The 17,127-nt window shown below is 36.8% G+C and overlaps 1 protein-coding gene across 1 annotated transcript in view; it reads left to right on the forward strand.

Annotated features, from left to right (window-relative positions):
* LOC144448767 (ribosomal protein S6 kinase beta-1-like) overlaps positions 1-17,127 on the forward strand; it is a 78,794-nt gene that overhangs the window by 38,397 nt on the left and 23,270 nt on the right. Inside the window, exons 10-11 of the mRNA XM_078139045.1 lie at positions 7,815-7,856; positions 16,476-16,541. Of these exons, the coding sequence (XP_077995171.1) occupies positions 7,815-7,856; positions 16,476-16,541 (108 nt within the window). The remainder of the gene's footprint in view (positions 1-7,814; positions 7,857-16,475; positions 16,542-17,127) is intronic.

Raw genomic sequence — 17,127 nt, forward strand, 5'->3', positions numbered from 1 at the left:
GGATGGACACAGCAAAGTACAGTCAGCACTAAGCTTCACGCTCCCAGGTCAAATAACTTCCACAACGTAAGACATATGTCTATCCTTAAAAAAAACTCAAACAAAACTGGTCGGAGACAATACACAATACACCACAGTATGGCCGGCTTCAGTGAACATGGGCTGTGCTTTGAAAGAAGATGAAACCACTTCATGTCACTGTGTGGATGGTAATGAACGCAGTAAAAAATGAAATAAAGTACGTGTACACATAGCTTTCAAGAGGGATGGTTATCCAACAAAACGTTCTGCTCTAACGAATTTGTGGGTCTACTTTCGCGAAGATTTTGAATGGTCATCCATAGATCAAATGTACTGTTATGACACATGCTACATTTGAACAACTTGAGAGAATATTGTGGGGAACTATTGAAGCCATTCTCATTCGATCTCTGTATGTTTGATGGGTATGGAAATATTAGATAATTTTCGTTTCGATTACATTGTCTGCAGGAGCTGTTTTCCACCCATTGAATAGTTATGTCAACAAAGGACGCTGATAACAGCATTCACTTTATGTAAACAACACGGCTTCACTAACATACTCATTCACTACCAGAGGAACTATCGTTACTGCTAGCGGTCGGTTCGAATGAATTTGGCTAAATCACACCATCAGATGTTAATGCTGGAGTGTATTGCTCTACGCTTGAGGAATCTGACCAATATTCAACGTCGGGTTCTGGCGAAAACAGGTTTTGAAGTTGACCTTCTGGTTCGACCATAATGGCTTTACATGTAAAGATACACTGACGAATGCGTTTGTGTTCCTGCATTGACGTCATAAAGTTCCAAATCCTGTCCTATCCATATGCAAATGAGAGGTACTTACCTGAAGGTGCTCTGTGACTGAGCCGAGAGTGCCTCATTTTTCGCGCAATTTCTCGTGTTAGAATTATATTGTACTATTACAAACCCGATTTCCTTTATTTTTATGGCAAAATAAACAGAATTACGAAAAAAAAGTATGTACCTTTGCATGTACACTTTAAGGGTTAGGTGGATTGTATATTATCAACCAGCCAACCTTTTCTATTTACATCTTCTCTGAAATCAGCTGTTGAAGTGCTTTGAAATGTTGTGTATGTACCTAGGGACTTTTTAACATGGAGTTGGTGTGCTTCGTTTTCTATTTTTGCTAGTGGCAGATGTTGTTACAGTAAATGTTTTAGTCAAAAATGATAATTTTGACTTTTCGGAAATGGATGGCAGCATTTCTTTTCAAGGGCACTTGGTACTGACATCTAGGGATTCCCTCTCAAAAAGAGGTAGACACTCCCTTTACCCATGAACCCAACATGCTACCAGATTTAAACTGAATGCCTCCCGTAAGAGAATCACTAATTATGCAAATAGTGCATAGCTCATTAAACTAAAAAATATGGTAACAGGCTTTCTTAATGTATGTGCCAAATTATACGGAATTTGAAGAGTGTATTGATTACTGAATATCGTTCATTATTCAAAATACTCATTAAAGGTAAAAGTTGTAGCAACAAACTTCATAGGACAGGTGCGTACTATATACAAAATTTGAAGGTTGGATTTTTAAGATACAGCCTAGTTACCTAAAATAATTAATTATGCAAATTTTTCATTAAAACTGTAAGCTATATCAACAAATTTTATAAGACAAATGTATGTTGTTATGGTTAACGTATGTACTAAATGATATTGAAATTCAAGTATGCATTCTTATGATATATCTTAATTACCGAAACTCATGAATTATGCAAATTATTCATTAACACTGTAAGGTATATCAACAAACTTTATAGGACATACACAATTTGTTATGGTTAATGTATGTACTGAATTGTAATGAAATTGAAGTATGCAGTCGTAAGATATAGCCTAATTACCAAAAATCATTAATTATGCAAATTATTCATTAACGCTGTAAGGTACATCAACAAATTTTATAGGACAAATTTATGTTGTTATGTTTAACGAATATACTAAATTATATTGAAATTGAAGTATGCAGTCTTAAGATATTGCTTAATTAGTTGATTTCATTGATATGCAAATTTCCCTAATTAACATGAACAGATCTTGCCCAAAAACTAATCAGGCCTAGCCATTACCCCAAACATTATAGGTACTAAATTTCATTGTAATTGAGTCACCTGTTTCTAAGAAAATGGCGACACAGACAGACAGACAGACACACACACACACACACACACACACACACACACACACAGACAGATGCATGACAGACACACAGACAGACATCCCCCTTTTAATACCTCCCGTACCCTTACGGGAGGTAAAAATGACAAAGCACAGTGAAGTCTAGTCTTGCTGCTAGACGTTCGGGCTTTCTTTCGATACTATAAGCAAACGAAGTTCGCAGTGAGGGCTTGCCCAAACAGTCTAGCAAATGTCCTTTTCAGACCGAACATTCCATTGAGATTATGTTAAGCAGTGGGTTGGGCCATGTATGCATATATATACTTTAATATATTCAATCTCTGCATGCAGATGTTGACAAACACATGTTACGTCATTACTATGTCTTATCGGTTTATGGTAATTGTGTTTGATGAGTGTGTAGACGTTGTCATTCACACATTTCAGTTAACGCATTGGTGGTTATTTTTACAAGCCCCTCCTTAAAGGTGATTCAAAATGCTCACATTCACTATCGCTAATTTGCTAGACGACATGTTTGTGAAATGCATTCTGGTTTTAAAACTTTTCAAAAGCGTCTGCAAACACCTTAAAATGACCTTTTTTCAGTCACTTCCCTTCGGATTTACTTCGAGAGTTTTCGGGTATTTCCGGTCCCACCTAGACCACGGGATTTTATGACGTCATAAGGAGACATGGATAGCACGTAGCCTATGACGAGCGTAGTCACTAGGTGAACAAAACTCAACAGCATTGTGAAAAAATACATTGCTAGTGGTTGTAACAGACATAAGTAAACAAAAACTACACTCTACATGTCTTATTAACCAACATTTACCGATATTTACTCACACTTTCTGACTTATTGGCAGTGTCTGTGGGTATAAATGCTAAAATATTATCTCCCCATATTATGGCAAAATAAATCAAAACGGCTAGACTACAGTGTAGATATACATAAACACTTGTAATGTCGCTCGCGTGTTTCAATTTATTTATCTGATTTTTTTAATTATTTGCCGAGGAGAAGCATTACAATATCTTCGATAGGCATGGTATCGACAGCATATTATAGCCCACTATACTCGACTATACTCACTGATGTCGCCTTTTGAACGGCGCATTTAGCAACAAAGTAAACATATTTATCTTGAATAAATATACTAGCTATTAGATTGCCATATCATCAGCAATAAAATTGTAAAGAATTGAGGAAATTTCGTGAGTTTAGTGTTGTCATTTACATGACTTTAGCAACTCGTCTGGAAGAAAACTTGTATGGTTTCCCTTGTTGCGATATCACTTAATTTAATGCAACAAGCGGCCTATTTAATATTCATTAGAAGAATTCTGTAACGAATCATGGTATTCGAAGTGTACAGTTTAGGAAACCAACAAATCAAATATCGCGATGTGTTCATGATATCAAATATGATTGGACAATATTGACGTCGGCAATCAATGTCGTGACCCCAGCACATGGTTATGAAAGAAAGCCTGCAACTAGATACTTGGCTAGCCACGTCCGGTCCCGTTTCCCAGGGTTTGTTTTGAATTTAGAGACGTTATTTCTGTACGACTTGAAGAATTTTACAATATATCTGATTGATAAATATGGATTACATCAACACGTGGATAAATTTAACCCGACACGAATGTGCGCTGTGCTCTCCCGATTCCATACGTACATTGTACATACACTGCTTCAGCTTTGATCGGCGGAACTATCCTAGTATGAGCTTACTGCCGCGGCCGCGGTGACTGCACAAAACTTGACAACACTACCCCTCTACCGATATATAATAATCACCTGTATACAGTGATAAAAACAAGCAATAATTCGAGTCCCCAACAAGTCGATGAGACCTACTTCTGTTCTGTCCGATCCGAATGCGAGTTTCTTAGGTTTTATATGGGTTTCAGACTCGGACTAGAGTATTACGCCCTAGACAATAATAGATGTAAACTTGTGTTCACAAGCCAAACATGTGACAATACAAGACCACAACGAAAACTGTGAAAAATTTACAGGTCAGTCTCATTTTATATATGGACAACAAAATTAGGTCGGTCACAGTTCCATTTACATGATGCAATGACTCAGAGCGTATTTCCATATGCTCGGAGCAAATTGAATCAATTAGTGTATTATGGGACCAACAAATATATTGTGGCACATGTCCCGATACGCCTTCTTGAAGTTTCCCATTGGTATTCTAATAGCTAGTATATTTATTCAAGATGAAATATGTTTACTTTGTTGTTGAATGCACTGTTCAAAAGGCGATGCGCGTACGATTGGGCTAAAATATGCCGTCCTTGGCCCGGGGATGCTGTCAAACGTCAAGATGGTATCGTAATGCTTCTTGTCGGCAAATAATAAAAAATCAGATAAATAAAAGTCAATGAATGTGAAACACGCGACATTACAAGTGTTTATATATATCTAGTCTAGCCGTTTTGATTTATTTTGCCATGATATGGGGAGATCATATTTTAGCATTTATACCCACAGACACTGCCAATTAGTCAGAAAGTGTGAGTAAATATCGGTAAATGTTGGTTAATAAGACATGTAGAGTGTAGTTTTTGTTTACTGATGTCTATTACAACCACCAGCAATGTATTTTTTTTCACAATGCTGTTGAGTTTTATTCACCTGTTGACTACGCTCGTCATAGGCTACGTGCTAACCATGTCTCATTATGACGTCATAAAATCCCGTGGTCTAGGTGGACCGGAAATACCCGAAAACTCTCGAAGTAAATCCGAAGGGAAGTGACTGAAAAAAGGTCATTTTAAGGTGTTTGCAGACGCTTTTGAAAAGTTTTAAAACCAGAATGCATTTCACAAACATGTCATCTAGCAAATTAGCGATAGTGAATGTGAGCATTTTGAATCACCTTTAAGATGAATATGCATGAAAATTTAGCTATTGTCCTCTGTTTGTGCTTGTCGCTAATGCGGTTCTCTGATTGGCAGTTATTTATATCCTGATGACATTTGCTGGATCTTTCCTTTCATGATGATGGGTTAATTGATATATTGTAAATAAGTCAGCAAAGAGTAATATTGATAAAAGTTTTCATCTTCCAGGTGATGAAGCTCCTTGACATCAGTATTGTATTTGGGTAGATATTATTAATGTACAGTGTTTTGTTCTATTTAGAGGCATTTCCTAGGTTTAGTTTGTTAGATTTCGTAAATAAAACTCAGATCCAGTCTTTGTTCAAGTAAAAATTGACAGTGGCGAGGTGAGAATTGATCTGCAAAAGAGAAATGTTAATATACAGTCTATTCCACAGTAGTTTAATGCCGTACCTGAAATCCATACAGCATCTTGGAGATGATTGTATGATCATTAATTAGTTTCTGAAAACATAGACATTGCATATTTGAGTGTGTGTGTGTGTGTGTGTGTGTGTGTGTGTTTGTTTGTGTGTGTGTGTGTGTCTGTGTGTCTGTGTGTCTGTGTGTCTGTGTCTATGTGTCTGTGTCTATGTGTCTGTGTGTAATTTTTCATTTAAAATATTCTGTTGATCATGTATCATATATTAGTACCATTGATCTAATACCTAGGGTGCCACAATATGGCGAAATTTGAATAGTGGTCAGTTCTTTGTAATGTGGTACAAGTGACTAGCATTTCCTAGCTTTTTGTAAATAAAAAACACTGACAACATTCTTTTGGTGAAACTATCTTTGTTCTGTGTTTTGCCCCTCAAAACCACATTTGAACTGTACTGTGCTGTGAAACTGAATAGAATACATCAAGATGATAGAAGATGGAATGAATTATGCATTTCTAGAAGGTCAAATAACAAGGATACCTGTATGTACATGATTATTTAGTGTTGCAGTTTGTATAATCACATTCACCCATTACTATAATTATAAACTCATCACAGATTTCTGTCAAAGTTTTACAACATCTCTTTTCTGATCTCTTTCCACCCCTCCACCCCTCCACCCCATTCATTTATTAGAATCTTCCAATGTTGCAAGTCAAAGTACATGGTGGACATAGAGTATGATAACATTTTCATTTCAGGTTGAATATTGAAAGATATAATTGTCTGCATTCCCCTATCTCAGAACACATTTTCCAGTATACACACATAGATGGAGTTTGCTTTGGTATAAAATCTTAAACCTAGGGGGTCATATAAAGGTTAAATTTTAACCAACTTAAGGGCTCCAAAACTGGTCAACCCAAGCTCCGTCTGAAAGCTGGCATCACATACTCTGATAGTTTGATGAAAACACAAAATCGAAAATTTTGACCATTAGGTACCTTTTCGTGTGACTTGACTCATATAATGCTAAAATACCCACTGATATCAGTGTCACATAATACACAGGTGGTATATACAATGCTAAAATACCCACTGATATCAGTGTCACATAATACACAGGTGGTATATATAATGCTAAAATACCCACTGATATCAGTGTCACATAATACACAGGTGGTATATATAATGCTAAAATACCCACTGATATCAGTGTCACATAATACACAGGTGGTATATATAATGCTAAAATACCCACTGATATCAGTGTCACATAATACACAGGTGGTATATATAATGCTAAAATACCCACTGATATCAGGGTGGTATATATAATGCTAAAATACCCACTGATATCAGTGTCACATAATACACAGGTGGTATATATAATGCTAAAACACCCACTGATATCAGTGTCACTTAATACACAGGTGGTATATATAATGCTAAAACACCCACTGATATCAGTGTCACATAATACACAGGTGGTATATATAATGCTAAAATACCCACTGATATCAGTGTCACATAATACACAGGTGGTATATATAATGCTAAAATACCCACTGATATCAATGTCACATAATACACAGGTGGTATATATAATGCTAAAATACCCACTGATATCAGTGTCACATAATACACAGGTGGTATATATAATGCTAAAATACCCACTGATATCAATGTCACATAATACACAGGTGGTGTATATAATGCCAAAACACCCACTGACATCAGGGGCAAATAGAGTTAATGTACAGCAGGTGGTGTATATAATGCTAAAACACTCACTGACATCAGTGTCACATAATACACAGGTGGTGTATATAATGCTAAAACACCCACTGATATCAGTGTCACATAATACACAGGTGGTATATATAATGCTAAAATACCCACTGATATCAGTGTCACATAATACACAGGTGGTGTATATAATGCTAAAATACCCACTGATAGTGTCACTTAATACACAGGTGGTGTATATAATGCTAAAATACCCACTGATATCAGTGTCACATAATACACAGGTGGTGTATATAATGCTAAAATACCCACTGATATCAGTGTCACATAATACACAGGTGGTGTATATAATGCTAAAATACCCACTGATATCAGTGTCACATAATACACAGGTGGTGTATATAATGCTAAAATACCCACTGATATCACCATTAGAAAATAATAATGTAACATTACATGAGATGGCTATAAGTGTTGTAAATTCCCTGCTGTTGTTGCACCCTCCTTTCTTGCAGGAAACCCAAATATTTAATATTAGAAACTAATCTTTTGACATTAAATGCAGTAATTGTATCTATTTTTATCATGTTCTGATTGCAGCCTCCATTTACTGCTGAAAACAGGAAGAAGACTATAGATAAAGTGAGTGAATATATAATTTCCCAATGTCAGATTATTTACATAACATGTGATGTATGGTTAGTAGACTACCATAGTTTATTCTCTGTGGGGAAAATATACAGTGTACTGTACAAGGGGAATTATGCCAGATAGGACCCTATCTAGAAAATCTTAAAATATTTTCAAAATAAGGTTTAGAATTTTTCAAATTATCATAATCCTTTTTACATATGTACCAGTGATGTACTAAGAGTAGGTATGTACTATACTAGGTATGTACTATACTAGGTATGTACTATACTAGGTATGTACTATACTAGGTATGTACTAAGACTAGGTATGTATACTATACTAGGTATGTACTATACTAGGTATGTACTGACACCAGTTATGTACTAAGACTGGGTATGTACTATACTAGGTATGTACTATACTAGGTATGTACTATACTAGGTATGTACTATACTAGGTATGTACCAAGACTAGTTATGTACTAAGACTAGTTATGTACTATACTAGATATGTACTAAAACTAGGTGTGTACTAAGACTAGGTATGTACTATACTAGGTATGTACTATACTAGGTATGTACTATACTAGGTATGTACTATACTAGGTATGTACTAAGACTAGGTATGTACTAAGACTAGGTATGTACTAACACCAGTTATGTACTAAGACTAGGTATGTACTATACTAGGTATGTACTATACTAGGTATGTACTATACTAGGTATGTACTAAGACTAGGTATGTACTAACACCAGTTATGTACTAAGACTAGGTATGTACTATACTAGGTATGTACTAAGACTAGGTATGTACTATACTAGGTATGTACTAAGACTAGTTATGTACTATACTAGGTATGTACTAAGACTAGTTATGTACTATACTAGGTATGTACTAAGACTAGGTATGTACTAAGACTAGGTATGTACTATACTAGGTATGTACAATACTAGGTATGTACTATACTAGGTATGTACTATACTAGGTATGTACTATACTAGGTATGTATTAAGACTAGGTATGTACTATACTAGGTATGTTCTATACTAGGTATGTACTATACTAGGTATGTACTATACTAGGTATGTACTATACTAGGTATGTATTAAGACTAGGTATGTACTATACTAGGTATGTACTATACTAGGTATGTACTAAGAGTAGGTATGTACTAGACTAGGTGTGTACTAAGACTAGGTATGTACTAAGACTAGGTATGTACTATACTAGGTATGTACTAAGACTAGGTATGTACTAAGACTAGGTATGTACTATACTAGGTATGTACTAAGACTAGGTATGTACTAAGACTAGGTATGTACTATACTAGGTATGTACAATACTATGTATGTACTAAGACTAGGTATGTACTAAGACTAGATATGTTCTATACTATGTATGTACTATACTAGGTATGTACAATACTAGGTATGTACTAAGACTAGGTATGTACTAAGACTAGTTATGTTCTATACTAGGTATGTACTATACTAGGTATGTACAATACTAGGTATGTACTAAGACTAGGTATGTACTAAGACTAGGTATGTACTATACTAGGTATGTACAATACTATGTATGTACTAAGACTAGGTATGTACTAAGACTAGATATGTTCTATACTATGTATGTACTATACTAGGTATGTACAATACTAGGTATGTACTAAGACTAGGTATGTACTATACTAGGTATGTACTAAGACTAGGTGTGTACTAATACTACGTATGTACATGTACTAAGACTAGGTATGCACAATACTAGGTATGTACTATACTAGGTATGTACTAAGACTAGGTATGTACTATACTAGGTATGTACTATACTAAGTGTGTACTATACTACGTATGTACTAATACTACATATGTACTAAGACTAGGTGTGTAGTAAGACTAGGTATGTACTAAGACTAGGTGTGTAGTAAGACTAGGTGTGTACTAAGACTAGGTATGTGCTAAGACTAGGTGTGTAGTAAGACTAGGTGTCCGTACTAAGACTAGGTGTGTAGTAAGACTAGGTGTGTACTATACTATGTATGTACCAATTCTACATATGTACTAAGACTAGGTGTCCGTACTAAGACTAGGTGTGTAGTAAGACTAGGTGTCCGTACTAAGACTAGGTGTGTACTAAGACTAGGTGTGTACTAAGACTAGGTGTGTAGTAAGACTAGGTGTCCGTACTAAGACTAGGTGTGTACTAAGACTAGGTGTGTACTAAGACTAGGTGTGTAGTAAGACTAGGTGTCCGTACTAAGACTAGGTGTGTACTAAGACTATGTGTGTACTAAGACTAGGTGTGTAGTAAGACTAGGTGTGTACTAAGACTAGGTGTGTAGTAAGACTAGGTGTCCGTACTAAGACTAGGTGTCCGTACTAAGACTAGGTGTGTACTAAGACTAGGTGTGTACTAAGACTAGGTGTGTACTAAGACTAGTTGTGTAGTAAGACTAGGTGTGTACTAAGACTAGGTGTGTACTAAGACTAGGTGTGTACTAAGACTAGGTGTGTACTAAGACTAGGTGTGTAGTAAGACTAGGTGTCCGTACTAAGACTAGGTATGTACTAAGACTAGGTATGTACTAAGACTAGGTGTGTAGTTAGACTAGGTGTGTACTAAGACTAGGTGTGTACTAAGACTAGGTGTCCGTACTAAGACTAGGTGTGTACTAAGACTATGTGTGTACTAAGACTAGGTGTGTAGTAAGACTAGGTGTGTACTAAGACTAGGTGTGTAGTAAGACTAGGTGTGTAGTAAGACTAGGTGTCCGTACTAAGACTAGGTGTCCGTACTAAGACTAGGTGTGTACTAAGACTAGGTGTGTACTAAGACTAGGTGTGTACTAAGACTAGTTGTGTAGTAAGACTAGGTGTGTACTAAGACTAGGTGTGTACTAAGACTAGGTGTGTACTAAGACTAGGTGTGTAGTAAGACTAGGTGTCCGTACTAAGACTAGGTATGTACTAAGACTAGGTATGTACTAAGACTAGGTGTGTAGTTAGACTAGGTGTGTACTAAGACTAGGTGTGTACTAAGACTAGGTGTCCGTACTAAGACTAGGTGTGTAGTTAGACTAGGTATGTACTATACTAGGTGTGTACTAAGACTAGGTGTGTAGTTAGACTAGGTATGTACTATACTAGGTGTGTACTAAGACTAGGTGTGTAGTAAGACTAGGTGTGTACTAAGACTAGGTGTGTAGTTAGACTAGGTATGTACTAAGACTAGGTATGTACTAAGACTAGGTGTGTAGTTAGACTAGGTATGTACTAATACTAGGTGTGTAGTAAGACTAGGTGTCCGTACTAAGACTAGGTGTGTACTAAGACTAGGTGTGTACTAAGACTAGGTGTGTAGTAAGACTAGGTGTGTACTAATATTATGTAGCTGCTAAGACTAGGTATGTACTTACACTATGTTTGTAGTAAGACTATAGGTATGTAGAAGACTAGGTAGACCTTTGACCTTGACCAACATTTTCAAAGTCTAACAGTGATCATTTGTCTTTCTATCGTAACTGAAGAAGTTGAATGAGACTCAATTGAACTGTCTATACAAATTTTATCAAGCTTTATTTTCACAACTTGATCTTTGACCTTGACTGCCACTTTCAACATGAAATAGCAAATTACTCAAGAACATCATATTTTGTATCTAGAAACTGTATTCAAGTGTCTGCACCTAAAATTATTGAGACTTTTGTATTGGGTGTATGCTCTCAATGCAGAACACTTGTTATTACTAGATTGAGAAACTAACCCAGGGGAACGCTTTCACTTTTATTAGCACAACTGAACTGAGGTTCAGTAGTGCTATATGCATCTCTGGCGTCTGTCTGTCTGTTGTGTGTGTGTGTGTGTGCGTGTGTAAAGAACTTAAAGTCAAAAAACCGCTGAACCGATTGCCATGAAATTTGTTGGGTGCATTACCTTGGGTGTCTAGTTGGGAAATTGTTCAAATCAAAATGATCGCATCACGGGTGTGTGATTTGGGTAAAAAAATGTGATTTTTGGTCAAAAAACTTAAACTCAGAAACTACTGGGGAGATTGGTGCAAAATTTAGTGGGAACATTCTTAACTGGGTGTAAAGTAAGATTTGTTCATGACATGATTCCACCAGTAAAATGCAAATTAGGGCTAAAAATGTGTCTTTTTGGTTAAAAATCTATAATTCCAAAACTACTGAGCAGATGGGCTGAAATTTAATGGGAATGCATCTACGGATGTATGGACGAAGAAATATTAAGCATACAATGATTGCATGAGTGATATGCAAATTAGGTGTAAGAATGTCCATTTTTGGTCAAAAATATATCTCACAAAGTACTTGGTCACGGAGTCTGAAACTTAGTGAGATTTTGACAAAATTGGCCCTAGCAACCATGACCACACCCTTAGCAACAACCAAATGGCAGTATATTTTGGTCAAATATTATAACATCATCTGGTAGGCAGTGAGTAAACATTCAAAAAATGTATGCAAATACCCTAGCAACCATGACCACGCCCATAGCAACAGCCAAACGGTGCTGTCTTTCACAATGATAACAGGGTTTAATTGAGTAAACATTCAAAAAATGTATGTAAATTTGCCTAGCAACATGACCACGTCCATAGCAACAGCCAAATAATCACGAACATTGCAGAGATAACCACAGGAATAGAAAGACAAATGAATAAACATTCAAAAAATGTATGCAAATGTGCCTAGCAACAAGACCACGCCCATAGCACGTCCAAATGATCACATATATTGCGAAGATAACAACGGGGATTTAGTAAGATAATATCACGAATTCATACACAAGTGAACACAAACATACACAAATGTATGCAGATATATCTAACAACATTACCACGCCCATAGCAACAGCCAAATGATAGCATATATCGTAAAGATAGCAACTTGGTCGGATAGGCAACTCATGTAACAAAGAATTCAAAATCGGAACAGTTGCGGGGCAAAGTGCTAGATCTAGCACTTCGCCACTTTTTGACAAAGTGCTAGATCTAGCACATTAGCGAAAACTGACGAAGTGCTAGATCTAGCACTTTGTCAAAAAGTGGCGAAGTGCTAGATCTAGCACTTCAACAAAGAGTGGCAAAGTGCTCGGTCATCGGTAAATACCGGCAATGGACATGTTACTACTCTCAGTGTAAAATGTTACTTCCCGTGTTTAACGACCTTAGAGTTTGATTTTCCGTATGTTTTGCCAATGCACAAACAAGTTTCTACTTCGTAATTTTAGTAACGTTCAGTTTTGTACTTTTTCGATGTTCTATGCGGCAAAAACTACAGCACGTGGTCGTTTCCCTTCCACGTTTCGTACTCCTTACGACGGCTTGACACCACTACCAACAACCGCAGGTCGCCATTTTGGACAGCTGTCACGTCAAATAACGCAGTCGAAACTACGAACATTTTAATTTTGTTCGGCGTGCGTCACAGACTTCAACTATAGCACGTAGTCGTTTCGGTACCACGTTTCGTACTCTGTACTTGACAATGGCTTGACACCACTACCAACAACCATAGACCTCCATTTTGACAACTGTTCATGTCAAATAACGAACTCCCACACACTCGAAACTTCGAAGATTTCAGGAAGTAGAAACATTTAGTTCGGCGTGCGTCACAGACTTCATACTGCAGATTTAATGGCAGTGACATTTGTAACATTGCATGACAAAGAAATAATATAAAGGAAAACTGAATTTCTTGGGTTGTGTGTGTGTGTGTGTGGGGGGGGGGGTAGTGTGTGTCTGAGATGCGAGATCGAAAATTTTTCTTGATCGTTGAACACGAAAATAAAGTCTGGGTGTAAGTTTATACCACGTTCACTATATTTCTATTGAATAGATTCACTTCTTTCAGTATTATCAGATCGTTAATAGATGACAAAAAATATTGCTATCGAAAACATAAGTGCGACAACATATTCGTGTGAACAATTTTAATTTCAGCCTTTCATTGCTGTTAATATTTTGATAGAAATCTATAGATAACCCGTTACTACTGTTTTGTAAATCCCATGCCAACTTCTTGACTGAAAACAACGACAATAAATAATCCATGACTTCGCCAGATCTCAAGTAAATCATCACGACATTACTGTTTATCGGAATTTTTTTGCATTCCTAGACAATCACCAACTTCAATATCGTCCCTTATGTAATTCCTGTTCGCTCAGAAATTATATCCAATGTGGGAAATAATAATAATAGCCATCGGTTATAGTTTGGTTTGGTCCAGAGGAAGTGACTTCATAATGCTACAATTAGCGTAGTGTGACGCCGAGGATCGTGGAGCAGTAATTTTTAAACGTCACTTCGTGAACTGGATTGCATATCATTAACAAAAGTAAGAAATACAGATGACGACCGTTCGAGAAATAGCGATAGGAAATGGTTTATACGAGAAAGATTGTGGGAACTCATAGGTAGGGTTGTGATAAGTGGGAACGACTATAGTATGTCTTAAAAGCACATCGCAAGTTAACATGGAATGCATCCCGAAAATAAAGTGCATATTGTCAAACTTATCTTTTTAGAATCCAGCATGGCAGCCAAATCCAGGGTCCGGGGAAAGAAAGGGGTGTTGGTTTGTTTAAAAACAAACACAGTGACCCCCAGATTTTGTCATTTCAGAGAGATCAACAAAATAAAACTATCCGTTCAAACAGTTGGAGAAATTTTAAAGATTTTATAGAATAAATGTGTCCCCAGAGGCGTGCTCTACCTCGTGTAAATCACCAGAGTTATGACATGATTTTGCACAATATTCTTGTTCTACTACTTCATAGATTAGAATGAAAATAAGCACACAGGTGATTATACTGAAAGATGGATACTGGATAAAGATTTCAGTGATTTTCAAATTTATTTCAAGACGTTATGATTGACGCTCTAAAATAGACATGGTACAAGAAATACTGAGTGGCTAGTCCTTGTTTTCAGAGTAGATTGCAGATTCTGAAGTGAGTCCCACCCACAGGCACTCCCAAGATATGTATGATATCAGAATGTTTCTATCAGAATACGATACAATGTCGATAATATCGATGATATTGACGTGTTTTAGCCAATTGTATATGAAAGGGGTAAAATAATAACACATGTTTCTGTGATCGCGCAAGTCCATCCACCGCGAAGTATTGACAAGGCATGTTTGTAACAGAACACACAACCCCCAGGATCACAACCGTATGTACGGCAACGTGAACTTTCAACCGGCCGTTTTACTCGGCAAACATTGAACAAACTTCAGATAAATCGTGTCGTTGTTACAATCGGCCAAAGATAAGTTTTGGAGTCGATCATGTGCCACACGACCACGTACACGGACTACTGACATGACGCATGTATGTGACGTTTATCGATGCGAACGACCACGTTATATCAAGCTGTTGGAGGAGCTTCGATGTTTACAGTCCCGCACTTCGTTGCTTTCTGGCGAAGTGCTAGATCTAGCACTTCGGCGAAAACTGACGAAGTGCTAGATCTAGCACTTTGTCAAAAAGTGGCGAAGTGCTAGATCTAGCACTTTGCCCCGCAACTGTTCAATTTTGGAACATTTAGCTACCTCAGCAACTGGATAGTCATTCAGCAAATGAACACATATTGTTAGCATGGACTAGCATATGGATAAACATTTTTAAAAACTGTACAGTTGTGCTTCAACGCCATTGGTAGTATTTTTGTATTTTTAGTCCCCGCTGGACGAAGTCCGGGACGGGGACTTATGGATTGGGTTCCGTGTGTCCGTCCGTGCGTCCGTGCATCCGTCTGCAGCCGTTTCTTGGAGATGCCTGGACAGATTTTTTTCAAACTTGGTACAGGGGCAACATGCTATGGCATACATATGCACGTCAATTTGTTTTATGATACGATCCAATATGGCCGCCTAGCAGCCATTTTGTTTGCAAATTTTCCCTGTCTAAAGCCATAATTCAGACATGCTTTAACAGATCTCATTCAAAGTTGGTATTAGGACAGTGTTCTAGGACATACATGTGCTTATTCATTTTCATTGTGATACGATCCAATATGGCTGCCTGGCAACCATTTTGTTTGCGAATTTTCCATGTCTAAAGCCATAACTCAGACATGCTTAAACAGATCTCATTCAAAGTTCGTATTAGGACAGTGTTCTATGACATACATGTGCATATTCATTTTCGTCGTGATATGATCCAACATGGCTGCCTGGCAGCCATTTTGTTTGCAACTTTTCCATGTCCAAAGCCATAACTCAGACATGCTTGAACAGGTCCCCACCCCCATACCCGACCCATCCTTTATTGTTGAATGGTTTATTCCATCATGTCATCTTGAAGAGTAGGCATGTCCCATGTTCAATGAGGAGACACAACATGAGTAGGCATGTCCCATGTCCAACGAGCAGACACAACATATCTAAGTCTGTTTGATTTAGGTTCACAAGTGTTGTTGCGTGATCAGAGTAGTGATATCAAGAAAATGACAACATAAACTGCCAGTTCCTTAAAACCCAATCATAGCGGGGACTATGTCATTCTCAGTGACTTGTCTATTCAAACTTTTAGAGATAATTTCCAATGACAAGTATTTCTTGGACATTACATGATATGGTTATCTTTTTGATTTCAGATTTTAAAAGGAAAATTGAATCTACCTCCATATCTTACAAATGAAGCAAGAGAACTCATCAGAAGGGTATGTAGATAATGACTTGTTGATTTGTACTTTCCAAACACAGATAATACAGCAAATTATCAAATACAGATAATACAGCAAACTATCAAACAGAGATAGTACAGCAAACTATCAAATACAGATAATACAGCAAACTATCAAATACAGATAATACAGCAAACTATCAAATACAGATAATACAGCAAACTATCAAACACAGATAATACAGCAAACTATCAAACAGAGATAGTACAGCAAACTATCAAATACAGATAATACAGCAAACTATCAAACAGAGATAATACAGCAAACTATCAAATACAGATAATACAGCAAACTATCAAATACAGATAGTACAACAAACTATCAAACAGAGATAGTACAGCAAACTATCAAACAGAGATAATACAGCAAACTATCAAACAGAGATAGTACAGCAAACTATCAAACAGAGATAGTACAGCAAACTATCAAACAGAGATAATACAGCAAACTATCAAACAGAGATAGTACAGCAAACTATCAAACAGAGATAGTACAGCAAACTATCAAACAGAGATTGTACAGCAAACTATCAAATACAGATTATACAGCAAACTATCAAACA

The sequence above is a fragment of the Glandiceps talaboti genome, chromosome 18 (assembly GCF_964340395.1).
Source record: "Glandiceps talaboti chromosome 18, keGlaTala1.1, whole genome shotgun sequence".
Classification (NCBI taxonomy): Eukaryota; Metazoa; Hemichordata; class Enteropneusta; family Spengelidae; genus Glandiceps; species Glandiceps talaboti.